At 36.8% G+C, this 27,643-nt stretch overlaps 1 protein-coding gene across 1 annotated transcript; it reads left to right on the top strand.

Annotated features, from left to right (window-relative positions):
* Positions 1-617: 617 nt before the first annotated feature.
* Positions 618-26,038, top strand: LOC140136431 (DNA repair-scaffolding protein-like). Its single transcript, XM_072158155.1, has 19 exons — positions 618-653; positions 4,762-4,948; positions 6,220-6,406; positions 6,508-6,630; positions 7,451-7,670; positions 8,559-8,645; positions 10,226-10,449; positions 11,228-11,328; positions 12,344-12,560; positions 13,533-13,692; positions 14,050-14,272; positions 15,314-15,530; positions 16,444-16,540; positions 19,671-19,829; positions 20,478-20,808; positions 21,368-21,559; positions 23,497-23,584; positions 23,850-23,973; positions 25,355-26,038. The coding sequence occupies exons 1-19, from the start codon at positions 618-620 to the stop codon at positions 25,535-25,537; spliced, it is 3,156 nt and encodes a 1,051-aa protein (XP_072014256.1). The 3' UTR covers positions 25,538-26,038.
* The last annotated feature ends 1,605 nt before the right edge of the window (positions 26,039-27,643 follow it).

Below are 27,643 nucleotides of genomic sequence, written 5' to 3'. Positions count from 1 at the left end.
AAATCAAGTTTCAAACCATTTAATTGAATAAATTTTACTCTGTCACTGAGTGATGGCATGCTCAAAATCAAGTTAATTATTTTAATTTTGCGAAAGTTTGGCATGTTTTCAATTCAAGTTCATGATGTCAACTTACCAGTGTTTACATTTGTCAAGGCGATCCCTGCGATGTTCAATCTGTACCAATGATTGACAGTTAAAGTTTTAGCAGCGTTGATGTACATGTGCACGTACACAGTATATGAGTGCAGAGAGGAAAGTTATCTGCACCGTTTTTGTCGAGTAAAAATGTCAGTTTCACTGACAGAATCAAATTTTCTGGGATCGTTTCCAGGTCATTCAGTGTCTGAAGTTTATACACAAGCCAGTTTCGATTCATTTTAATCAAATCTTACCAGCTAAATTAGAGGGTTAGAAGAAGGCTTTCTCAACACTCACCCTTTGAAAGTTTACATTTTATAGAATTTTATCAATTTTATTCAGGAGTGTTTCTAGGTTGTATTTTGGCTCGTGAGTCATTGAAAGTTTTAAAAGTTTACATCTTTTCTAAATTCTAATTATTAAATAGATGATTGTTTTATTAATTCAAACAAGTTCATCTTTGCTATGTGTTTATGATGGCTAGGAAAGGTCGTCAGTTTGCAATAGATGCAGTTTGACAAAAGTTGTAAGGAAAATTTTGCGTAAAACAAAATTTGGGGATTCCCCTGTGACCTTGAACTTTTCGGATGTAAACAAAAAGTTTTTCGACATGTCAAAACAACAAAACATGTTCGTGGAAATTTTCCAATTTTGCGAATCAAATTTAAGGTAAAATGTGTTGAAATACAATTTTATGTGTAGTTAAGATGAATAGGTAGCATGTATTGTTCAAGAGGGAAGTCTGAGGCGATGTGCCAGTGGTAATTTTGGTGGTTAAAAGCAAGGTTGTGAGCTGACCAAATTGGGTTTGTTTAGTAAGCTTAAAATTGGAACATAACGTGTTTATGGCATGGGAATGGCAATGCAAGGCTTCCTTTAGTGAAAATACATGCTATCATTCAATTTAAGCACAGAGTATCCGCATGAAAAAGGATTTTTCTTTTATAGATCCTATGTGTGGAGAATGTGTTGGAAGTAGTTTAGTGTCTTACAGTCCCGGTTTACAGGACCCCTAGTCCCATTTCGGGGACGAAATGTTTTTGTTCGTTGGGGGTAGTGTAACTTGCGGTGGCTATTACCTTTATTAATTCGTGTCTTTACCTATCTGGGAGTGAGAGGAGCTAGAATAGGCCCTCTATTGATGCAATTCAGCAAGGATAATCAGAGGTCGGGAGGCGTGGTTTATTATTATATCTTTGACCCCGATTGGTCACGGTCAAGGTCACATGTAACTTCTGACCAATCAGGGCTTTATGCAAATGGTCCAAAAACTGGACGCAACTGGACGCAAACTGGACGCATTTGGACACTCGTCCTGAAGACTTCAATGAGACCAGTTGTGTTTCTCACTTTCGGAGAGTTAGTATTTTTGGTATTTATAAAACGGACAGGTCTGATTTTCAGGGGTTAGTAAGTATGTGATTAATTCGGGTGGCCGAATGGGTCGGCCTAAAAGACCCGACGGGAGGGAGGGTGATTTCTTTTTACTATTTTCGTTGCTGAATTGCATTGGGAGTGCGCACGAGAACAGACTGCTAGCACCAGGCAGATGGGGAAAGGTGGAGTCGGGAACATGTCTACGATCCAAAATTACATCTCTTATTTAGGTCTTGTTTAAACTGTTTAGTGATACTTTTCTTAGGATTCTTTTATTAAACACCTTTGGGCGTTTATTGCACGGAAATGCTAGTTGGCATAGAAGTGACGCTATAGCGCTACTTAGAAAAGGGTTTGGGCTAAATACGCTACCTGGCGTAAGGTCCTTCAAATTCTCAAGCTTAGTAGACATGTCAACCCACGCACCTTCCCTCTATATTGTCAGTTGTCACTCCCCCATGAGTATTAACATTGTTTTTATATACATGATAGGAATTTCACTTAGTCCTGAACCTCAGTAATTAAGGTGTTATTAAAGACAAGACGAAGACTATGTAAGCTAGCCTAGGTAATGCTAGGCTTTTTAAAGCAGTATTGCTGAGATGGTCCCTAAAAGTCTGTAGGTGTACGGCACCGTACACGCTACCTAAATGCTAATTCAGTAATTGTGCGTTTGGACATTTGTGCATAGACTGCTACAGTCTATGATTTGTCATATTCAGGTCCCTTTATTTTATTAATGTCAGGTTTTTGGCTTTGGCCGAGGCATAAAAAGCCTATTGAATATTTTGGATACCCTTTTATATGTGTACAGCTTCGTCTGGTCTTGTAACTAAATTTCAGGATGATCTTCAAATATTGATAGGAAATATCAAAGTGGTTACATAACTAGAGAACCTTTTCAAATTACATGTATATTCTCTGACTCTGGTAGTAAATTGTATGCTGAAAGTGAGAAAAGAACCTCATACTCATGGTAAATGTAAGGACACAAAAATCATGTCTCTCTTGTCATATTTCTTTATTAATAAACACAGATTTTCTTACAATCAATTACAGAAAGCTTAACATTGCATTCAATAAGCTTAAAATCATAAACTAGTGTTAAGGAAGGAAATTTCTTGGATTACAGGCCTATTGGTATTAGTTATTCATGCTCGGTGGATCACGACTACATTATAAATAATGAGCATGTTAATTTCAAGTCATATTTGCTGTCCAAATAATTGCTCGTGCACGTAATGTCTGTAGTAGAGATTTCTTATCCATTTCATTGATATTAAGGTTATACTCCAAACTTGGTATCTGGTCATTTAGGCTTCCCCTCGTGTCGTTTTGTATCTTTCAGTGATCCCCAGCCCTTCGCTCCGTCACATTATGTATGTTTCCTTCTTCGGCCAGTTGTTTTAAATTTCTATGTAAATATGCATTGACATTGTCGGCGAATTTGGCTGACTAGCAAATGTGTTAACTAAGGTTTGCCTGGGTTACCTATAAAATTGCTATACGTAGCCAGGTAGACCCAGGCAAACCTTAGTTTGCCTGGTCAGCTAGTCAGCGAAATTCGCCGAGACCGGGACCCAAACACAATGCATATTTACATAGAAATTTGAATTTTTTTTCGAGAATAGGTCGGTGAAGGAAACCTACATAAATATGTTTTCTATACTTCACTTGACCCAAATATATGATTTTTTATGGTGATAATCAAGTCGCACATGGAATTTTGGAGGGATTTTGATAGCAGTTCCATTAAAAAAAGCTGCTATCGCCATGAGACTAAGATCTAGAAACACCCCTAAATGCCGTTTTGGGGAATTTTGCTATCTGAATCTTTTTGATGATTTCTTTGACAAGATGTAACTTTGTTACAGAAAGTGCTATGACAAAAATGTTTTCAGTTTTGGCTTTCCTTTACTCAAGGGCTTTAATTTGATATGTAAAATGGTGCAATTTGATGGCAAATTTGAATTCACCTAGCATAGTATACGGGTGCTAATCCAATCCATATCATGATATTAATCAATTAATCGTGTATAAACTATCATGAATAATTAAAATGAAAGTTCATCTGTGTTGGTAGTAAACATAATTTAGAGGTTTTTAAACCTTTGATCACAACACAAAAATTTGCGTACCTGGAATTTTCAGTCGACACTTCGACTTTCATCAGCAGACTGGCAACCCAATTCAGAGGTCAGCGACCTTTCAGACACTTGACCCCAAAATCGGGTCGCATTACACTCTAGGTAGCTTGTATCGGCCCGTCTCTGTTCAGCGATGGCTGGTTCACTCTGATATAGATGGCCTCCTTCACACCACGCTCAAAATATCTGGGTTCCTTGTCCAGAATTTGAACTTTGTCCAAGTCTATATGATGGCCAGGAGACTCGATGGGAATATGTTGGGAGACCTCAGACGAGGTGGAGCTGGGGCGACAGTGTTCCAAAAATCTAGTGCGAAGTGATCTTTCTGTCTCGCCGATATAAGATTCGGAACACTGACCCTTACGGGTTTGTCCTTGGCATGGAATAAAATAAACCGGCCCAGCTATGTCCTTCTTCTCGGTTATGTCTTAAGAGTAGACACCTTTTTTTTTGCTGCAAATCATGCACAATTCGCACCCATGGGCTTGGTTTTGCATGCAAGCAACATCATTTTGTGTAAATGTTTATTCCAGTTGTGTTTTATATTTTGTGATTTTTCTGGGTTTTTTTCTTTGTAATGTGAAAAATAATTCTAATGTGCAAAATAAGCCATCAAAAATGAAATGCACACGCTACGGGAAACAACAAACTTTTTTTTTTGCCTTGTCACTTCTGTGTTTACGCTTGTGTGTGCTCAGCGCACAGCACAGACCACAGAAGTATAAAAAAAATCAACTTTAATTCAGCATCCCATGATAGAAACATGTGTGACTTTAGCCTACTTTAACTAAGCGCCATTTCTAGCGCAATACTTGGCAAATAAATTTTGTATCAAATTAAAGACTGTTTCTGTTCCAAATTTTTTTTGGCAAACATTAATGACCGTTGACTTTTTCGCTATTTACTAAACTCACCACTCACATTTCAATTCATTCATTTTATAATTGTTGATTGTTTGGAAGTATCCAGTTAGACAAAATATTCTGTACAGAAAATCTGTGATCAAAATTGATCACTCAGACCATGTGAAAAAAAATAAACATCGTGTTTTTTTTTTTATTTGTTTGTATTCTTTCCATTTGTTTTATCCAATTAGGATGGAAGTCCAACTTTTGATGGGTTTGAAACGGCCAAAAAGAAAAGTGTTTCTCATTCAACAGATGAAGGATGGAACAGATGCAAGTCTGGATTTGATGAAGAACTAATCAGAGACGAACTTGTATCTATTTCACCATGGAAAGTCAAAAAACGCAAAGCATCCAAAACTACAAGGAGTGCAAAGTGTGAGTAGCAATAATGTAACATCTTTTTGTTTGAGTTTATTAGATTGTTATCAGATAATTTAGTAACATTTTGTCCATTGGTCAATTAACTTACATGTATGGATCATACATGTATGTACTTAGTTCGAGAAAGCTTTGAGTCATCGAGTTAGCAGTTTTACTGAACCAAACAGGAGTACCAAGGAGTTAAACCATTTCATTTGAATAATTTTAACTATTATCGAAGTAGTCTCAAATTCAAGTTACAACCACTATCATCTCGGGGAGAAAAGAAAATCACTGGAGTCATAATCAGTGGAATCATAGTTACTTTAAAGTTAAGTCATCAGTCAATGACCCAGAGCTATGAGTCTGAGAAATATGATTAAGTTGAATGAAAAAATCTGTACCCATCTACAATTACTATGTTTAATGGTGCAACCTTCACCAGGTTATGGATTTTCAAACTACACAATGTAAGACATGAAATTTGGGATGTCAGAATAAAACAATGGCATTTATGGCCCAGAAGAATGCATAGATCACCGTGCCTCCCATCATAAAGTAAAGGTACACCTTAGATAACTTCAGGACACTCCACTCTGGCATAGGTCCAGGGGGTAACTTAAAGACACAAGCATCTGTCCACGGGATAACTTCACTTTGGCATAGGTCTCAGGGGATAACTTCACACTCTGGCACAGGTCCATGGAATAACTTCAAGACACAAGCATAGGTCCAGTGGCCTGTTTCACAAATACGTACAATCAATCTTTAATAGGACCGTTTAGCATGCGATACATCAAACATTAATTAATCAATTGATTAACATTAGACCCCCCTTCACCGGTAAACCACTTGGCCTTGTTGAAGGTTTATCAGCATCATCTCCATGATGGTTAATGACTAGATATGCTTGACATAATAAAAATCAACCATACGTCTTTGTGAAATGAGCGGCAGGTCTTCATAAGACTGTAGAAAGTTGACTTAGTGGTTCGGTTAAGGCATTAGCCAGAAAGGTGTCTCTTATACAAAATCAGGGTGTCCACTTCCTATTCACTCCATTATAAAAATCAAAATTTTAGGGTGTCCAAATTGAAAACAGGACGTCCAAATGACACCTGGACACCCCTCTGGCTAATGCCTTGTGTTTGGTAACATGATGGTAATCAGTGTTGGGGTGATTCCTTTGGAAACCATTGATATGATAAACCTATAATGTTAGCAGATGGACCTCCTCCCACTGTTAATGCAATATTGTCTTGCTCTGCACTTTTCATAAATTACAGTCACACCAATAGCAGCATCAGACCTACAGGTAGAGGGATCAGAGGAGGAAGAATGCATTGAGGAAGAGCCAGGTGATGCTGACATTGATTGGAGTTCAAGTGAAGAGTCAAATAATAACCTCTCTGATGTGGAAACATTGGAATGTGATGCATCACCTCAACTTACACCACAAAAGGAGAAGATAAGGTTTGTAGTAGGTCAGGGTTAGTGGGAAGAGTCAAATAATAACCTCTCTGATGTGGAAACACTGGAATGTGATGCATCACCTCAACTTAAACTGCAAAAAGAGAAGATAAGGTTTGTAGTAGGTCAGGGTTAGCTAGGGGGAAGAGTCCAATAATAACCTCTGATGGGGAAACACTGGAATGTGATGCATCACCTCAGCTTAAACCGCAAAAGGAGAAGATAAGGTTTGTAGTGAGTCAGGACTAAAATTAATTTGAATGTTTTATTCCATCGTGATGGTGTAAATGAGGCAGCCAAAGCCAAATATGTGCGAGCTAGCCAAGGTCAGATATGTTCATGTTCATGTTTTTTGTACCCATGTATACCCACCATGACAGCTTAATAACTGCCAAATGCAATACAAATATCAGTTTATGAAATTAAAATAATTCTAAACATCAGTTGGAATGGGAAAAGAACAAACAGGAGCATCCTTGAGGATGAAGAGAGAGCTGCTTGGAGAGTTGGTGACAAGAAAGTTAACCTACCTTGGTCACATCCTTAGAGGAAGTGGCAGTGCACTAACACTCCAGATAATAGAAGGGAGAGTTGAAGGGAAAAAGGAAGAGAAAATGACAGAAGACACAATGGTTTGACAACATCAAAAAAGGACAGGAAGTAACCTAGTGCAAGTCAAGCATCTAGCTCAGAACAGAACAGCTTGGAAGGAGATAATGAAATGCAGTGCTACTAAGATGGTAGCCAATTGCCATTAGTGACTGTGGCCAAAGAAGAAGAAGAAAATTTATATCCTAAACTTATATTTAAATGTAGTGAATTTAATATTTACATCATCATTCAATACAGAACTGTTTCGTATAGGTGTTGTCACATCTACACTCCTCAGTTAAGATATTATATTTTAGGCCTGAAATGCTGTTTTGACTCGGTGTTATGTATCAATGTATGTGAAAGATAAAGGTTTTCATGTAGGACAAATAGAAAGTGGAAAGTTTAACAAAATGAAGAGATAATTATTTAGTCACAATGTTTCTTTGTTTGTAGAAAAGATCAGGAAGTGAGCACCTCTTCATTTGGAACAACTGGCAAAGGAATGCAATCTGGAAAATTTGGAAAATGGCTGCTGAGTAAAAGCAGGGATCAAGAGAATGTAGAGATAGAAGATGTGAAAGATAATGAACAAAGTGCTACCAAGAAAATATTAATACCATTACCAGGAACACAATTGGAGCAGCTGGTTTCTCAAGCTAGTACTACAAAAACGGTAAGATCTAAATAAGTCAGTCAATTAATTGTTCATAAGGTATTTTGCTGATAGCAATCATTAGGCAAACATGATACATGCTGGAAATGAAAAGGGCTAAAAGTTACCAAATTCATCACCCTTGATGGCCAATTGAATTGAGCCCTTTTCATTCCCAGCATGCATCACTTTTGCCTATCAATTTCTATCAGCAATGTACCTTATTCATTCAATTTGGTTGTCTGTTCATTCATTTGCTTATTAGTTTGTTCGTTCATTTGTTTTTTGATCCATTTCTTATTTTGAAATTTAATACAAGTTAGAACACCATTTTGCTATTCCAGTTGAAAGCCATACAACTACTATAGAAGACATGACCTTAATCTCCCACAAAGGGGTTCAGGTAACCCCATTTGAAATTCACACTCCCTGTGTTTAAGATCATGTCTTCTACAGGGGGTGTATGGATTTCAAATGCAATAGCTAGCCCATGTTAGCCCATTATTCCTTGTTTCACAAGTCTTTCAATACATTTTTATGTTTTTAATAACTTACTGATACAATAGTGGTGTTATCAAGCAAAAATTAGTCTGAAGTTGGACATTTTCAATTTTCAGTTTCTTATAGGAAACAAAGCTATATTTGGCAGAAAACCCCATTGGAATTGAACAACCAGTTCAAAAGATATGAGCATTGAAGAGTTTCCCAAACAAAGGAAACAAAAGGAAATATTTCCTTTACCGTACCTGACTATATTTCAAAATCAATATTTCCGACTTCCCACTGATTTTGTTTGATCATATCAGATTTGTGTTACATACCTTCAAGTTATTCATATAGCCAGTTTTTTTCATAGTGATGTTGTCACCAATTCTGAATACTGATCTATGTTTTATATTTTACTGTCAGGAAACCAACATAGATGACTATGAATCCTCTGGAGATGAAACTCAAATTCCTGTCTCGATACCTCCCATAGGTTCTGAACCATCCCAGGTAAGGGTATGATTTCAAGCCATAATCTGCAATAAATGGGTGTGGTTGTTTAACCTGATTTTTTTTTGGCATATTTGTAATATTTACACATGTCCGAACTAGTCTTACATTTAATTAGAATCAGCCAGGTTTTATTGTTTGTTTGTAGAATAACAGAGACATTTTGAATCCACATAGATGTCCACAGTTAGATAGTAAGTAGGATTTCTTTCAATTTACCTCATTTATTTTGGCTTATTCATTGGATAATAGATATTTTTAGTTAAAATGTGACATAAAAAGTGGACCATATTGACACCAATAGGCTATTCCATTTGAAATCCATGCACCCCCTATGGAAGACATGACCTTAATCTTCCACACAGGGATTCAAATGGGACTACCTGAATGGATGATACCAATTGAATGAAACCTGCACCCCCTATGATGGAAAGTAAGGTCATGTCTTACATAGGGGGTGTATGGATTTCAGCTGGAATAGCCCAATGTGACACAAAAAGTGGACCATATTGACACCAATGGTCCAATATGAGTGATAATCATTTGCCCAGACAAAATAAGACTCACAACACTGTGTATTGATATAGAATGGCGTGCACGCTGTTGGGTGCAGTGCTTGCGGTTTTTGCGAGTTGCGCAATACATGACTGGCGCACGCTTATGTGATATTACGCAAGTGTGAGTTGGGACTTTATTGACACCTTATTGACGAACAATTGCCACCTTATATAAACCGAACAAACTATAAAAAAAAAGCGTAGTAGCCTACAGATTGTTTGTTATAATGGGTGAGATATATGTAATGTGATTAGAAATCTCTATCTGTCTTTGTGTCTATCAGTCTGTCTATCAGTAATTCTGTCTCTCTGTCTCTTTCATTTGACGTATCTCTGTCTTGCTGTTGTTTCCTGTCTCTGTCTGTGTCTTTGTCTCTGTATGTCTATCTATAACATTCTCTCTCCCTCCTCTTTCCCCCCCCCCTCCCCCTCCCACCTCTCTCTCTCTCCTCAAACCACCCAAAGTACTTTCATATACCAGTCTATAATATCAAATTGATAAATTCGAATTAAACAATTCATTGATGTTAGCACTGGGTAGTAGCCATTACTGCCAGTAGACAGGAAGTCTAGAAAGAAGGTGGTCTTCCTGTGCTTTTGAATGGGACAGCAGTAACCTTGGCCAATTTTTAGACCAAAATTTTGGATTTTTCAGATTTTTTTCTAAGTTTGTGAGAGCATAACAAGACTATCCGTCGATGGATTTTTATTTCCGTCTGTAAATATTTTCTAAATTAAGTTTTTTCATAACATATTAAATAGGCAGAGACCCCTGCTGTATAATAAATTAGCTAGATAAGTTTTGAGTAACCTTGGTGAAAATTATCAAAAAGGTGCCTATTCTTTTGTGTGTGTACGGTCCATCACCTGTTACTTGGTAGTCTTGTAACATGTCTAATGGTGCTGCCCATGGCCACTTGATGAATTGTTTAATTCAAATTAATCAATTTGTTATTATAGACTGTATACTAGATTTATGTTAACATTTTGTTTATATTTGCTCTTTTTCTCCCTTTGAATCAGGTCACCGATTCAGCGCAGATCTCAGAACTCTCTCCATCTCCTACAGAAGATGTGCTTGCTGTCGATGACACTGCAGATACCAGTACTCAGATCACAGGCACTCAATGGATGAAAAAGTTTATTCAGCCTGTGGAAAGTCCAGAGAAAGATGAAGGAGATACTGCTGTTGCTAATGTAGTTGGTGCTGCCGGAGACTCTGCTCGGAAGAAAAAAAAGTTTGTCAAGTGAGTTTGTTGGCAAAGTTTTTGATTAATTAGGAAAGTTAAAACATATGTTAGCTATGGTAGCTTACTCAACACAAAGTCTGTATATATATGACTAAACCCATCAAAGATTTGTTATCAGAAATTTTTGGTCTATTTTGCAAATGTTAGCAGGGACTGCCTTTTGAGGAGAGCGAGAGCAATCGCACTCTACTGTTCTCCTTAAATCTGATATAAGAGTGATTTTTAGCTCTCATTAGTTGACCATATCTCCTTACATTCTAATGTAAATGCTCTAAACAGCTCTCCTTGAAGGCTCCAGAAGAGCTATTTAATGCTTCCTGCAAATTCCAAAAGACAGTCCCTTGTGTTAGTATTGAACACAATCTGAAAAATAGATAAATGCACTATAGTGACTCAAAATGGACCATTCCTGTTAAAAACCATACACCCCCATAGAAGACATGACCTTAATCCTCAAATGTGGTTACCTGAATGGGCGACTCTATTTGAAATCTGCACCCCTAGTGTGGGAGATTAAGGTCATGTCTTCCATAGGGGTGTATGGATTTCAACTGGAATAGCCAAATACTTAGATTACATGGGCTTTTGTGGACAAATTCTACAAGAAGTAGCTCCTGTGTATTTTTGCTGGTTTTTTTTTTCATTTTTCATGAGAGCTATTTTGTGAAATTTGGAGAATATCAGCCTTAGCCTCTGTGTATTTTGACCCTGCTTTAGGTACAGTTTGTAATCCAAAATGTCAAGTTTGTGATCCCATGTTATCTTCATGTACTAGGTCTGGACTAGCTGAAAGATTGCAGAAGCTTATTAATAGAGAGAAGTCATCTATTGCATTTTGGAATCATCAACTAGCTGATATGAAGAAGCAACCACAAGGTAAGTTTGTAATGTTACAGTATGGAATTGAAGTTTGGAAAGATTTGCTCAGCAAGTTGGCCAGACAAAAAAGTGGGCAACATAGTCGTGGGTCCTTAAATATGCTTCAAATCCATTGGTATCACATTATCATGTATTTTCAGTGTAGACACTAAACCTCACACAGATTGGAGAACACTTAGACAGTAGACTGCATGTATTACTTGCCAATTCACCTGGAAATTTGTTGTTCCCCTATTATTCCTTTATTAGTGAAGGTATTGATAAAGGCAGAAATGTCCAAAATTTATAACATATTTCAAAAACCACCATATTACTGGGCTAATCATGGCACCATGGTTCCCAGCCACTCAGGAAATCAGGGAAAATGAAAATCCATTTTCCCAGGCAGGGAAAACTCAGGGAATTTGAGAAAAACAGCCAACATCAGGGGATTTCAGGGAATTTGAGTGGCCCAAGAGGGCAATTATTATTATTATTGTTGTCTCGCATACAACACATGACTGTACTACAACCATTCAGGTGTAAACTGGAGTTCATATTTCATACTTTTGGAAAGAATTCTTTCTTATTCATGTGTAGGTAGTCCTTTGATACAGCCCCCTTACTGATACAACCTTGATAAAGTGGAAATATTTGTCAGAGAAATATCAGATATCAGGGAAATGACTTCTATTTTTGCTTTACAAATTAACGTAAGTGATAAAGAGTGGGTGGTATTTAAAAGAAAATTGTGATAGCATTCATATTTATCAACAAAAAAAGGTTGTGGTTTTAAGATCCCCAAATGGGTGCATTCACATTATGAATTTGATATCGTAGTTATACTTATTTTGGTACCACTGGAGAGAGGAGATATATTGTTTAATATGATATGCCAGGGGTGTAAACTCAAACCCAGTTTACAATTAGATAATGATAATGTCACTACTAAGTTAACATCAGACCGAGGACATTATGGTGAAGAATTTTCTATAGATCACCCTTTTCAACATTTAATACTGCTCAATTTCAGACAGCACTTCTACTATGGTTGTTGAAGTCCTCTCCATGGAGCATATCCAAGGCATGTATGTTACTAAATGTACACAACTCCCTTCTGACCAACGGTCACCAGATGATGGGATATCAACAGGTGGAATACAACAGCAGCTGTTTGTGTTGTTCTCACATAACACTGGGCAGAATCTGAAGATAGCTGTGGGATTACCAATAAGGATATACCCACCTTGGTAAGTTGTTATTTTTATCTACCACCACTACCACTGCCACCACCACCACCACTACCACTAGTGACTTCATCTCTTTCCTTCTTATGTATTAATTACGTTAAAACCCTGTTTGTCCCTATCACTTGATGCTAGAGAATTTAGACAAAACACAGCATTTGTATTGAATGTTGATGCTCCTGCATTAGATGCATCAACATCTCAATGTGTGTGCATTGATTTGTCTAATTTCTTTCTTAACAAGTAATTCTTAACCTATTGATGAAATTAATAAGATCAATGAAAATCAGCATGGCATTGACTGATTTAGCAAAGGTCACATCAGGACGATAGTATTTTATGCACTAGTAATGGGCATGCACGTGTCGGCAAGTACACAAAGTTTATGGTAGTGATCAGTGTTTTATTTGGCCAATTTTAGCTGCAGGTGATTTTTTTGGCCTGGGACTTGTAATGCAGTGGTCCAGTGGCACACCTTCTGGCCCCTCACATAAACCCCCTTTTTTTTCTTTTTCCTCTTTGGTGGCCTTATGCCAATTCTTGGAAGCGTTGGGCCAATGGCATGCCATATGGCCTTAGCAGGCATGGCCTTAGCGGGCACACTGGTGGTGATTTCAAAGACTCCCTTGTAAGTTGGTCATTTTACCATTGATAAACAACATTATATCGTCGGTCGCAACACATAGTGGCGTAGAGTGATTTTCCAAATTTTCCGTTTCACATAGTGGCGTATAGCTTTAGAGCTAACTATTATCCTATAAAAGTTATTCCTTGTTAACTATTAAAGACACGGTTTAATAGTTTGAACCTTAAACTTCAATTTCAAATGGAATCTGGCCACTCAGAGATAACAGTGGAGAAGTATAGACCCCGTTACTAGTAGCATATCCTTATAAAACGATTTGCTCGGAAACATATTTTGTCCTTCACGTACGCCACTATGTGTTGCGATATTCAATCATTTTGTGTTTGTAGGCAAAAGTTAACCATTCCTAACTATAGTGAGCCAGTGATTCTGTCTACCTATTTCTGCCAATCTCTTGGATGTGATGATGATGCTGCACAGGATGAAGATGATGACACAACAAGTGGTAGGGCCTCAACATCAGCCGCTACCTTCAGTCCATTGAAAAAAGTGAGTGATATTAAATTGTATGAAAAGTTGTCCGTAATTTGCACATTTCATAGTTGCTGCATGTTTGAAAGGACTGAAATGATTGTTCTTGAAAGTAGAAAATGATCTTTGCATGGCAACCAGCAAAAACACTGTCGTCACTACCGAACTTGAGGTGAACCAAAGTTTAGATCCCATATTTTTTTACGATTGATGGTGATTGACAAATTTTGGGTATTTATCGTCTTGCTTAGTTTTTGTTCACTTTTATACTCTAGAGGATGCTAGGAACATTTTAACAAAATTTGTTTTACCTAATCCTGTACACATTATTAAAATTTAATATCATCATCATCATGATTAATATTGATTTTGCAGCCATTCCAACCACTCAAATTATTTGAAGGCATCTACTCCAAACCTTCTTCACACACCACACCCAGCGGTTCTTTGTTAGAATCCGTCACATCAATGTCAGATGTCAAGAAGGTTGTATCGGACTCCATCTTGGATTGCATCGCAGAGAGTGGGGCTTATACCTCATCAGGGATGTGTGTACGGGCTAGGGTACAGAGGGTGTACTGCAAGAGGATTAAATCACCTGGTATTCAAGGCTTCAGGTTAGTTTGTATAAAGTTGCATTGTAGAGAGTGAGGCTTATACCTGGGCTTATACCTCATCAGGGATGTGTGTACGGGCTAGGGTACAGAGGCTGTACTGCAAGAGAATTAAATCACCTGGTTCTCAAGGCTTCAGGTTGGTCTATCATTCAAAGATTTCTTTCATTTGATTGGAACACATGTATCTTATTCTGTCTAGAGTGTGTGCTGTAATATAATTTTTGAAGAGAGAGTGATAACTCTTTCTCTGATGATTAGAAGACATTCTTTAACCTCAATACTAGACAATTTTTCATTTCCCTGTAGTATTTCTCTGATATTTAAGTGCATCAAGCCATAAATGTATGTACTTAAAACAAGAGAATGCATTCCACCATGATTGAATGTTGCTAACTTCCATTTATGTCAACATGTGTATATAAATAAACTGTTCCTATATTTAATTCTCGGACGCAACATGTACATTTATGAAAGTAGCAAGTGCGTCCCACAAGCATATGATATTGTAAACTACACATGCCTCAAAAAAATTAAACCAATCACGCTACACAATGTGATAACTAAATGGCCGGTCGCTAGGACCAGAGCTTTTGCAACTGCAAAGTACACAGTCTACACACATTGACATGATGCCAGGCACATGCACCTGTATTCGAGAATTAAATATAGCAACAGTAGTTTGGTTTTGTATCAAAGTGACATTTTGTTATGTGAGTTTAAAAAGTGAGTTAGGATATATAGATATGTGTAGAGTGTCATACTAAAACTCTAAAATTCTCCGCAATTTAAAGTACAAGTTAAAAAAACACCAAATGCTTCACATGTTGTTTTCTTTTTGCTTGAAGTTAGCAGCACTTATTGTATGCTGTGAAAAACTTTACTACTAATTCTTTAATGATAGTATCTTAAAAAATAAATCATTATGTTCTTTTAAACTATCCATTGGGTTTAAGCAGACAGCACAGCATACCATCAACAGACCATACTGTACAATAGCTAATGCTACTTATTTCTTTTAAACTATCCATTGGGTTTAAGCAGACAGCACAGCATACCATCAGCAGACCATAGCGTACAATGGATAATGCTACTACAAGACAGCCATGGTGTATTCTGTGAGTTACAGCTACCAGTAGACACAGCTACCAGACCTAAATGGAGGGAACATATTCAGAGGGGTGAAGGCAAAGTACTCACATTCAGTGGTGTTAAAGTGGTGCACAGAACCAATAGATCCAGGTAAGGTGTAATGTTGCTATAGTTGCTGGTGGCAATAAATTCAGAATGTTGCTTCTGATGCCACCTGGCACTGAAAGTAGAAACATGCTATGATTGGCTGTCATGCTGATTGACCTAAATCATTATTGGATTGATTCATCATACACGCAGCATCCATAGGGTATATTGCTGATCCATTAATTATCCTTTTCTGGTGCATTGTGGGATTGAAAATGGGGCAAATCGATCGCTAATTTGCTCCCTTTTCTATCCCACAATGCACCAGAAAAGGATAATTAATGGATCAGCAATATACCCTATTGATTGCATAAACTTGTCGTGCCCCTCGAGGATGTTAATCTCTGCCAATACCTATAGAGATTCATTGATGACTTTCAACAAATTTACTTTTAAACAAATTTAAAAGTTAAACGCTATACCTGTTGAAACTTTTAATTTGTATTTTGTGACGTGAAAAGTTTTGAATTTGATCAAAATGAAACAATTTTGTTGCCCAAACCAATTGTTTTTGTCAGATTATCTGTAATGATATTTCGTCCATCTTATTGGTTATTTCACCTATTTTTTTTTTGGTGGGGGGTCTCTTTTTTGGACTTTAGAATGGGCTATATTTGAGACTAGGCAACTTAGCATTTTTCAGGGACTGTCTTTGGACTTTGCAGGAGAGCATTAAATAGCTCTTCTGGAGCCTTCAAGGAGAGCTGTTTAGATCATTTACTATAAAATGCAAGGAGAGAATGGTCAACTAAGGAGAGCTAAAAATCACTCTCCTAAATTTAAGGAGAGCAGCAGAGAGTGATTGCTCTCGCTCTCCTCAAAAGGACGTCCCTGTTTTTTTTCTCTTGTATACATTAAATTATTATCCGGTATCAATGCTTTGCGAATATCAATAATGTGGCGTTTCATGTTATAGGTCACCAGGACTGTTCTCTCTGATTGACTCTGTATCATGCCACGGTGATGACATAGTTGGACAGGCATTTTCAAGCCAGTCAGAATCAGACACAGAGGTAAGTTAAATTTCTTCTTGTATACGTCCTACTGTGTCATAAACTCATTTGTTTTCCATACTGAATTCAAAATAAAATGGTCAATCAGTCAGCTTTATCTTCCTTACGCAAATTGACTGGTTTTAAAATCAATAGGAAAAATACTACAGAGATGTAAGTGAGGTAATGATCCACTTCCTGAAAATCATGCGAGCCGTAGGCGAGGCGTGCAACAGGGGTCCTGCTCTTTTTTATGACAAATTATTATCATCCAATTCCGAAAATGTAAAAAAAAAAATTAAAAAAAAAAATTCTTTTTACATTTCCGAATTTTTTTTTTTTTGGCCCCATTTCGAATTCGGAAGTCTTACATCTCTGATACTATAGTGTGTTCATCAAAATTAAAATCACTAACTGGATTGGATGTGGATGTTTTGATAACAGTTCCAGTCATAAAAAATAATAACGGCAACCCTGTTGTTTTTCCTAGTCAGAGTGATCAGGCAAGGGCTGATTACACCCATCATAGCTGTTGTTATGAATTGCCAAGTGATAAAACTTATGTTTTCTTATGGCAAATTTAGCATACATCTCAGTGGGCACGGCATTTGGTAGTGTGATATCATGATGCACTAGTTCCTGCTTTGATTATCCTAAATGGATTGATAACACATAGTAGCTGGTGCTCATAATGAAAGCTATTCAATTACAAATGTGATATAGCCTATTACACTACCATAAAAACTCTATAGTTAGTATGATGATATGCTGAATAAATTCAAATCAAATATATGTGCTTTCTATCAAGCACTTTTGAAACATGCAAACATGAATAGCCCCGTCCACAAACGTGTAAAGGGTTTTGAGCACATCATTGATACACATAGTTCTATATGAACAAGTAAACCTATTGTGTCTCAACCCCATTAGCTCAGTTGGTATTATGTGCCAGACATTGGTACAATTTCATGTTTTTAAAAGCGCTCGATAGTAAGCACATATGCTAACTATCGATTTGTTACGGTAATTGTTTTTGAATTTTTCCAAAAAGGGGGGTGTCATTAGAAGTGAATTTTTAATGAAAAAAACTTAAAAATCATGTCTAATTTCCCAATGGTGCTCCTGTAGAAAGGAGAGATTTACGACTATACTAATACTACTACTATGGCGGCACCCACAGAATCACATTTTCGTGGTATTAAAATAAAACAAAATTACATCCGTAAGTGCATCATCAAGCAAGAATCTGATAAAATGACTGATGCAAGTTTTAAGCCTACTCACACGATATGGCATGGAAATGTTTGCATTTTTGTCAATGTTTCATTGAAAAATTGGAGGGGGCGTTTATTAGAGGGGGAGCGTTTATTACAGACAATACGGTAAGCCACTGGCTGGGATAACTGATCTAAAAATAGAAAATAATTATTATTGTTTAGCTCCAACATTAAGGGTTGTTTCTATTACAAATGACATCAGCATATCAAAACTATTTTGTAAGACTTTACGTCAAACATGTGACGTTTTATAGAACAAAACCAACCCAGGAGTAATTAGGGAAGTATCCCCAGTTTCAATAAGTAGTATCATTCAGGGTGGCTCAAAAATTAACACTTCCTTCACTTTAGGAACCTTTGCTGAATGTATGTTTGAAGAGAAGTTTAGGGCAAGTGCCGCAAGATTTTATGTTGCCTTTGGAGTTTCAATGAATGCTAAACTCTCTAAAATCTAATGTAACCAAACAAATTTTGTTCTGTCAACAGGTAACCTAAAAATGCCCAACATTAGTTGTTAGATGTAAGCTGACATGCACATGAAGTCTATGAGAGATGCAAACGATGTTCTACTTTTGAGAATTTAAGACCATTTTGCCCATTTTTAACCTATTGACAATTTAACTTGAATGACATTTGACCATCATTATATAATCATTACAACATCTTCAGAACTACACCTACGTACCTTGTTAAATTAAATTCCTTTGTGAAATGAAGTTTTACAGTATCAGTTATGGAATGAATGAGAAAATGAATAAGTGACAGATTGAATGTTTGTGTGAGTGTGTGCATAATATAAAAACTGGTGTCATGAATTAATGAAATTTTGTGTTTTAACCAAACACCCTGTATATGTGATGTGATCAAGCAAAATCAGTCAGAACTCGGAAATATTGATTTTGAGATATAGCCAAACAAAGGAATTATTTCCTTTTGTTTCCTGTTGTTTTGGAAACTCTTTAATTACTCATATCTTTGGAACTGGTTGTTCAATTCGAATAGGGTTTTCTGCAAAATGCAGATGTGTAAATGTTTTTTACTCTCATATAAGAAACTGAAAATTTAATATTTCCAAGTTCCGACTGATTTTGCTTGATCGCATCATATTGTAAATCTTTCCTTTGTACATTATGAAAGTAGAAATTGATATTATTAAGTTTCTATTGAGTGTTGATTCCATATGAAGACCTAGTGGAATTCTATTAATAGAATAATCAGCAACTATGGGGCCACCTGTCATATGTCCCCTTTTCCCCAAAAACACTTCAGTATATTTTTTATTTAGAAATATTGATATTATGGTTTAATTTATGTTAAGTGCTTTTCTTTTATTACTAGGCAAAAAAATATTGTTGTGTTGCCCTGAAGTGGGAAAATGGGACGGTTGGGTCAGTCGGTCGATTTATTATTATTCTTTTTTTAAATCTCCAGTTTTCAAAGATCCCAACAAATATTAAATAATGCTTCTTCCATTAGAGACATTTGTCAATTTTGACTACTGGGTACTCTTTATTTAGATAATCGATTTAAGACTAGTCTTTCAATAAAATATAAAATAAAAAGTGAAAAACATTGATGTTTTGAACATATCTGTCAAATTGTCACACGTATTCGTGTTTGCAAAACTCATATGAAAAATTTTTCCAATCTTTTTATATTTTCTATGGGTCACACCTTTTCAAACCAAAAAGAGGGAAGTTTCTAATTCACAGGTTTTATGTAAACTAGGATGTACTGGGATGTAAGTATGAGTGATACAATACTACTGTTGTTGAATTTTTGCACTTAGGCACTTCTACTACAGTCTTTAATAATAGTATTGCATCAAATAAGCCTGAGGATGACTTTTTTTAACCTGTCTGTTTTCATTTCAGGATCATGCCTTAAGAGTATCAAAGAGGTTTCAAGGTCAGAATTTCTGTTATACATTGGGTTTTCAACTTGGACAAGGTGCAATAGAAGATATACAGGAAGACACTAAACAGGTTCAATATAAGCTTCCTTCTGTGTGTGATCTTGGAGAGTTGTCGCAGGTAAATACAGAGAATATTTCGATATATATATATATTTTGACATCTTTACAGAGGGGAATACCTTTTTTTTGTAACTTTGTGAAGTTCATAGTACTAATCTTATTCTCTTGAAAATAATAGAGAGCAGGGATTAGATTGAACCATCAATATATCTGTGATGCTGCCCTCTTAAGTTTGGTTTGGAAATAAATCCCGCTGGGTGATATACGTAAGAGATTGATTTGTTTCATAGTTAGGTGTTTAGTCATGTTAGTAGAAATATTTGTACCTTACAAAAACAAATGATCTAGTATTGAAGACTCATATGTGATTTGAATGTGATATTAAGATGAAGCAACCAACTTGTGCCATTTTTCTAAAATTGAAAATCAAGGGGGGGGGGGTAATTTGAAAGTGGACCCATCATTTTGACTTATCAATATACCAAAAGTCAAAATTTTTGGCCAAATTTAAGATTAGCCAAGAAAAAGGGGTCATTGATATACCAAAAAGCAGAAAATGCTACCCATGTTAGTGGCTCATCCTCCCCCTCCCGGGTGAAAAACACAAAATCTGTTCGCATAAAATAATGGCGTATACAGTATTTCCTGTTCTCACTCCTACAAAGTCATAACTTTACCAATCAAATATTTCTGTAATTCTATCCAGGAAGCAAACATAAACCAAAGGATCAGTTTCTATGCCTCAGTCCTCCATACCTGCCCAGAAACTAACATTGAACTTCCTGGTCAACCAGCCTCTGAATCCAGCTCAACTCACAACACAGGATGGCATATGCTGGTATCAGATACCTCCTTGATGAGGTCAGAGGAAGAGAGTGGTAGCAGGGAGGATGCTAGGAAGATAAGAGGAGAAGGAAGTGGGGTGGAGTATGTTTATCTACATGTGAGGAGTGGTTGTGTGGTGAATGCTGGAAATTGGACTGTGATTGGTCAGTTTAGGAGTTTGGTTTTTTGTAAAGATATCTGTGTTCAGCAAGGTAAGATAGGATGATCTTTTCCTTAAAATCTATTTTTATGCATTGCATGTTGTTACATTCCTGATCAATTTTAGGAGATGTACTTTAATGATATAATATTCAGGGAACAAACTAAAAATTTGATGATGTCCAATAAATAAAATTCCTTTCGTTTGGGGGGAGGGGGTCAAAAAGAGTGTCAAGGTTGACCTTTCAGGTTGGAATTTTCAACATTTCACACTTTCATTTCAGGGAGAGGGGGTGTTTAGGGAATCAGCTTCCTAAGGAATGTACTTTTGTTTATAGGACATCATCAAACTTTTGGTTTGTTCCCTTAGCGATTGAAGGGTTTTGAATAAATCATTGGTTGTAAAGTGAAGGTTTTAAAATCACTAATGATTTTAATTTTTTATACATTATGGTGTACAAATGTGCCTAAATTGTATGTGTGTTTCACTGCCATTCACCAGAGTGCCATGATACATTTAATTGTGGAAATGAGAGTGATTAGTCAAACCTATAACAAAGTGATAAGATTGGTGTTCTGTGCGTAATATTGAAATTTGTTTTATTTCCATAGGCGGGACTTTGTATGCAGATATGTACAGTGCAATATTGAAGTTAGATAACAACTGTCAGGGGTGTGATAGGCTCGCTGGTTGCCATCAGCCACAGGATGGTGATATCATAACCAAACTGTCTAGGGTTACCATGCCAACCTTACCACAGCTAACCAACAACTCAAGTGTACATACTTTGGTATCTGCTACTGGTATGTATCTTGTCTCTATCCTTCTGTCTTTGTCCATAAATCTTTCTCTACATTTACAAGTTTTCTGCTACAATGAGATGGGCATTGGAAAGGGGAAGGTGGATGATTGTGGTTTTTCTCTCTCCATCTTTCTCTCTCTCTCTCCAACACATTCTCTTTCTCTCTCCCTATCTCCCCCTCTTTTGTTCCCTCTCTTTTTTTTTTTTGATCTCTCTTTTTCTCTCTCTCTCAACCTGTCTCCTGATATATTTAGCTCTCTTTCCTCTTTCTCCCTCTCCCTTTTTTCAACCAGTCCTTTCCCCTCTTTTCCTCACTTTTATGATTCTCTCTTTCTCACACTGTCTCTGTCTCTTTCTCAAACGCACATGTACTAGACTCACCACACAAGTGCTATTTCTCATCTCACTTTGAAGGTAATGTCATGTGCAGTGTTAAAATATGCCTCAAAAGTTACAGGCCAGCGGGCTTGACCTTAAAAGTTACCGCCAGCCGGGCCGGCAACTAGATGCCAGTCAGAAAAGTTACCGGCCTGGCCAAAAAGTTAAAGGCCAATGGCCGGCTGACCGGCCCTATTTCGAACGCTGGTCATGTGCATATTTTCCAGTGGCAGTTTTGAAGCACATGCGCTAACTTTGTGCGGCATTTACACATGCGGTGAAGTGTGGGTTGTCTGCATGCTAGCGATGCAACTGCATATATATGCACTTTGATACTACAGCCTCATATTTATCTGTAACCTAATTGTGTGCATAAGTTTTCTTGTAAATTCGGTCATTGGACAATGATATCGTCCAATTTGTATTGGGCTGTTGACATCCTTACATTACAACACAATAGCGTATATGGGCGCTCTAATAAACCTACCAAAAAGTAATACCCCCAAGCCTTTAGGCCAAAAAAAAAAAAAGATGTTTGCTTGCCCTCAACCGACCGACCCTAATTTTGGAAATCAGAAAAAAGTTTTTTTTTTTCTATTTACTGTACAAAAGAATACCGACCCTAATTTTGGAAATTCCTGAAAAAGTTTTTTTTTTCTTTTCAAATTTTTGCATTCTGAAGATGTAAAAAAATGTATTTTAGAGTTTTTGTTCAACATTTTAGTTGTTTTGTAATGTTAGTTGATTCATTTTGACACCAAAAATGTCTGATTTTTCATATTTTGAGCCAAGTTAATTAATTACAAACAGTAGAGTTTGTTAGTAATTAAAAAAAAGAAAAAGAAAAAAAAAGAAATCCCGACCGACCGACCCAATTGTTAAAATTCAATTGAGGGCAAGCAAACAATTTTTTTTTCTTGGCCTTATTACAATACAAAACTCAAAATCCATACATCAAATTTAAAAACTGAAATAGCAAAAACAAGCCCAGGATAATTCTGCAAACTCAATTCTCTGGATAGCTCAAAATTTAAAGCCATGGTGATTCCTTGAATGAAAAAGATGCATTTTCAAAAGTTGCATTAAAAAGCTACTCAAGTCCGTGTACCATTACATTCTCTACATGACTGGTCAAGGATGACCCTTGGTGACCAGTGACGACCAGGCACTCTATCAACAAAAGCAATATTTTCAATGGGTTTAGGTGCAACCTTTGAATAGGCATCTTTATCATTCAAAGGGTCGTCATGGCAACAAATTTTGGGCTATTAAGACAAATGAGGCATCAAAATTTGCAAAACAAAACTGGGTTTCCTTTGGCTGTTTCAGTTTTAAATTTTAATGCATAGATTTTGAGTTATTATCTCATATTAAAGGGGGATAATTACTTTTTGGTAGATGTTTTCATGCAATTATGTGTAACATGCAAATCCAATATCCAAATCAACTGAAATTTGGAAATGAGCTTTTTTTGTTGTTATCTATTGAACCGTACCCTACAAAGATGCTAAAATCATGAAATACCCCTTTAAAACCGGTATTGCTTTGTTTTTTGTACAGGAACAATAATAGGTGTAGATGAATCAACAGCCTACAGCTGGCCTGTATGCCCTGTGTGTGCAAATGAAAAACTACAAGAACAGGAAAGGTAAATTCATCAACAACAACAACAACAACAAATATATTTAAAAAAAACCAATTTGAGTCTACTGCATTGGCGTGAGTTCTGCCAAATATATGCATATGTTATGTAATGCATTGTAAGCATTGCTGTGCACAGCTCTTGAACATCTTTCCTAGATTATTGGCTCATAATTATATACTAGAAATTTTGTCTTATGAATGACTAATGCATATGGTATCAAACTCCTTATCAAGAAAATCTTCCCAATTCATCATTTTATATTTTTCAGTCGCAGTCAGTTGATGTGTTGCGAATGCAATCTACCTGTAACCAATCCAGTTATTAAGATGTACCTTGAAGTGTTTCTAGATTGTGAGGCATCCCAGGAACACAACTCAGCTGTAAAAGTTAAGGTTAGTGAGTTGGCTTTTTGTGGAGCTAATTTCATCTAGAATCATGCAGCATAGCCTCATACCCCCACTTATGTTAAAAAAGTTGAGATTTTTATACCATTAGAAACATAGGACAACAGAATGTTTGTGGGCATTAAAACTTTTGTTGCAGCTTCAGTCGTTTGACAAACACGTCTTATATGTATGTTCTGTCTGTCAACTGATATATATTACAACACAGGCAGTGTAATACATGCAATGACGTGTAACTCGCCAATTCAATGTCCTAAGGCCTTTTGCACTTGGTTATTAGTTTCCTGTTAAAGATTTTGAAAAAGGGACGAGGTGACTTTTAATTATTAATTATTTATTATCTTTTATTTTCTTTATTTAGTTTGAACTATTACAAGCAACTATTGACTTGTTTTGACTAGAGCAGGCATTTAATTATTTCACAACAATATTTGATTTTATAGATAAGTGAAGGTGGAGTTGTACTCTTTGTTCATTCATCATTATTGTTGATATTATTAAAGTCAGAAAATGGCAAGTAGAAGTAGTTGAAAGTTATTTTAAAGGAGAAAATTAGAAATAAAAATAAAATAATTAATTATTTTGAGATTTCCAATTTTGGACGCGGGCGGTAAACAGGAAACTAATAATCAAGTGCGAAGGGCCTAATCAATTTTGGAAATAAGCTTTTTTTTTCATGAATATCTATTCAACCACACCTAAAATGAGGATGATAAAATCATGATTAAATGTCTAAAAACAACTAGTAAATTCCTGGATGCAAGCCTTCCCCAATTCTGACTTTATTTCAGGCATTAGACCTTTTCGGTACATCCCAAGAAGCCTTTATAAGTGATGCATGTATCAATGAGAGAATATCGTTGCTGAGCACATTGATCTGCGCAGTACCGGCCATAAATGATGTGCACATCGGCGTGCGGTTACTCTTGCAAAGACTTTAACTGGATTACTGAAATGGTCTATTAAGTAAGATATTCCTGGAAGTGTTTCTAGGAATTATTTTGAAAATGCACCTTATTCTAATAACTAAAATATTAATGTTGAGTGCCCTATTAGATTCATATTTAACAAATCAGATTGTTGAAAATACAAAAAAAATCAACTCTATGCCAAAATGATTTTGCTATTATTCATGAATCATATAGCATTTATTTAAATCCCTTTTCACGCAAAAAGTGCATTACTTAAGTAGATGCAAATTAGAAAAGTAATTAGAGGAAGGATGCTAATTGGGTCAAATAAGGTAATTATTCTATGCTGAAAAGTTCATTTGGTAATTTTATATTTATTTTTATCAAAAAGCTGACTCTACACATGTAATTAAAGTTCAATCATGATTATAACTAGTATCAAATTTCCTACCTTTCAGTTACTGCAGTCTACCATCAAGTCCATCCTGCCCCCTCTGGAAGAACAGGAAGAAGGCTATGATATGCAGTGCATTCTGGGACAAGCTCTTCAACCAACCATGTGCTTCCTTTCCAATATAACAGTACTTCCTTCAGGAGAGAGGTGTATTGAACTGGAGGAGATCTGTGTAGGAGATGACTAGGGTAGGCCTCCATGGTGTTGCCTGTTGAGGCTGTTTTGTGTAGACTAACAAAACATTATGTAATTTTGCCTTTTTGAGCTTAACTTTGCATCATAACTCATTTCACCTGGATACCCATTGTCATCTCATCAAGTTTAAATAATGTTAATTGATTGGACAAATGAATGAATACTCAGGGACTGTCTTTTGAAATTTGCAGGAGAGCATTAAATAGCTCTTCTGGAGCCTTCAAGGAGAGCTGTTTAGAGCATTTACAATAGAATGTAAGGAGAGAATGGTCAACTAAGGAGAGCTAAAAATCACTATCCTTTATCAGATTTAAGGAGAGCAGTAGAGAGTGATTGCTCTTGAATACTGGGATTTTTTATTCCAGAATACAATTACCTGGATTTGTAACTATGTGAACAATTGAAGAATTAATCAGCTGGAGTGTGGTGTGAATGCTAGATATGGCAGAAAAACATGGATTAGAAACGAAGACTTAAATAATATGAACATGAATGAAGGGGGGTTTACTTTCTACTGGGGGGGGGGGGTGGGTCTCAAGTTTCATAGTATACACATTTGCCTAAAAATGTAAAAAAGGGTCTTTTCAGAGAATGAACACAAATCTTGCAAATCGTTTTAGGGGGTCATTAAGGGTCAAAAAAACACATATTTTCTATAAAAAAGGTTATTTAAAAACTTCTAGTTCGTGTGTTAAGAGGTCATTATAGTGATCCTGCTATTCAACAAAGTGTGTTTCCTTGCCTAATTTGTATTAGGACCATCTCCCAAACATAAATATTAGAAACTGATAAAAAACATGTAATAAGGGGTGTGTTTTATCAAAAACCTTTAAAGGTGTTGGTTTTCAGTTAAAATCCTGCTTAGGATACCTTTTAGATTAAGTCCTTTCGGAGGTAAAATTTGTTGTGAAACGCTAAATTCCTGTTTAGATTTTTTTTTTTTGCTCAAAAGAGCAAGTTCTATTTAGGGTATGTTTTGAAAATCTCATGGTCATCAGGGCCGTTCCTAGGGATTTTGCCGCCCTAGGCAAAGCCTCTCCCTGCCGCCCCACCAAAGCATACCAAAAAATGTTAAGGGAGGTTGCCCCCTTGGAAACTCATAAATTTTTTTCCAGTGGCGGAGCTAGGGTTTGAATTGATTTTTTTAAAATTTCATTTGTTCGGGTTTTGACAACCCTGGATAACCCAAGAAAGCCTCTATTGAAGCTTATTTCCATTTGGGTCCATTTGAACACCGGGACGGGTTGGGAACAGTCAGGGGTTAACAACCTACTCTTTTCGAAACTGGCTGCGAGATACATGTACAGGTATGGCGCTCTGTACACGGGACCGACAGCTTAACGTCCCCTCCGAAGGACGGAGTACTTTCATGAACCATGGGGAGAGCGGAAGTCTGAATTTAATCTACAGAAGTTGCCAGCAAATCGCCACCGCCGGGAATCGAACCCGGGACCTCATGCACTAAAAGCAAGTACCCTAACCATTGCGCCACGCTCTCCCTTGCTGAATTGGTTTGTGGCGCCCAGGGCTAAGGGTACATAATGACGCCCCTAATTCTTGAAACAATTGCACGCGGACGAGCAAAAATATGCACAAATAGGGCTTCCCACTAATTAATGTTGGTTATCATGAAATTGAATATCGGTCTTAAATTGATATTTCAAATGATTTTGTGCGAAATGCGCGCGAAGCGCGCGAAAATTTTAACTTTCATCACTTGGAGGGGTGCAGAATCGATGCTGAATTGGTCAAATCGGCGCCCTCTAAGGGTGGCGCCCATGAATTTTGACTTTCATCACATGGAGGGGCGCAGAATCGATGCTGAATTGGTCAATTCGGTGCCCCCACGTGCCTCCACCTCCCCCATCGCTACGCCACTGGATTTTTTCCACCCTGTTTTCTGATTCTCTTTTCGCCCCTTTTCCTCCCATTTTTTCTTTTTATACGCCCTCATTTTTTCTTCCTTTTTTTTCTCCATCCCCGTTTTTTTTCTTTTTCACCTTTTTTTGCGCCCCTCTGCGTATGCCGCCCTTGGCGACCGCCTTACCTGGCCTAATGGTAGGAACGGCCCTGATGGTCATGCATGTGTACACTATGG

The sequence above is a fragment of the Amphiura filiformis genome, chromosome 16 (genome assembly GCF_039555335.1).
Source record: "Amphiura filiformis chromosome 16, Afil_fr2py, whole genome shotgun sequence".
In the NCBI taxonomy this organism is placed as follows: Eukaryota; Metazoa; Echinodermata; class Ophiuroidea; order Amphilepidida; family Amphiuridae; genus Amphiura; species Amphiura filiformis.
This window is presented reverse-complemented; position numbering and strand designations above follow the sequence as displayed.

Excerpts from the sequence above, each read along its gene's own strand:
- LOC140136431 (XM_072158155.1), top strand. The coding sequence starts at position 618 with ATGGCTAGGAAAGGTCGTCAGTTTGCAATAGATGCA. Across the intron at positions 7,671-8,558 it reads AAGCTAGTACTACAAAAACG|GAAACCAACATAGATGACTA; the intron begins GTAAGATCTAAA and ends TTTTACTGTCAG. Across the intron at positions 10,450-11,227 it reads AAGAAAAAAAAGTTTGTCAA|GTCTGGACTAGCTGAAAGAT; the intron begins GTGAGTTTGTTG and ends TTCATGTACTAG.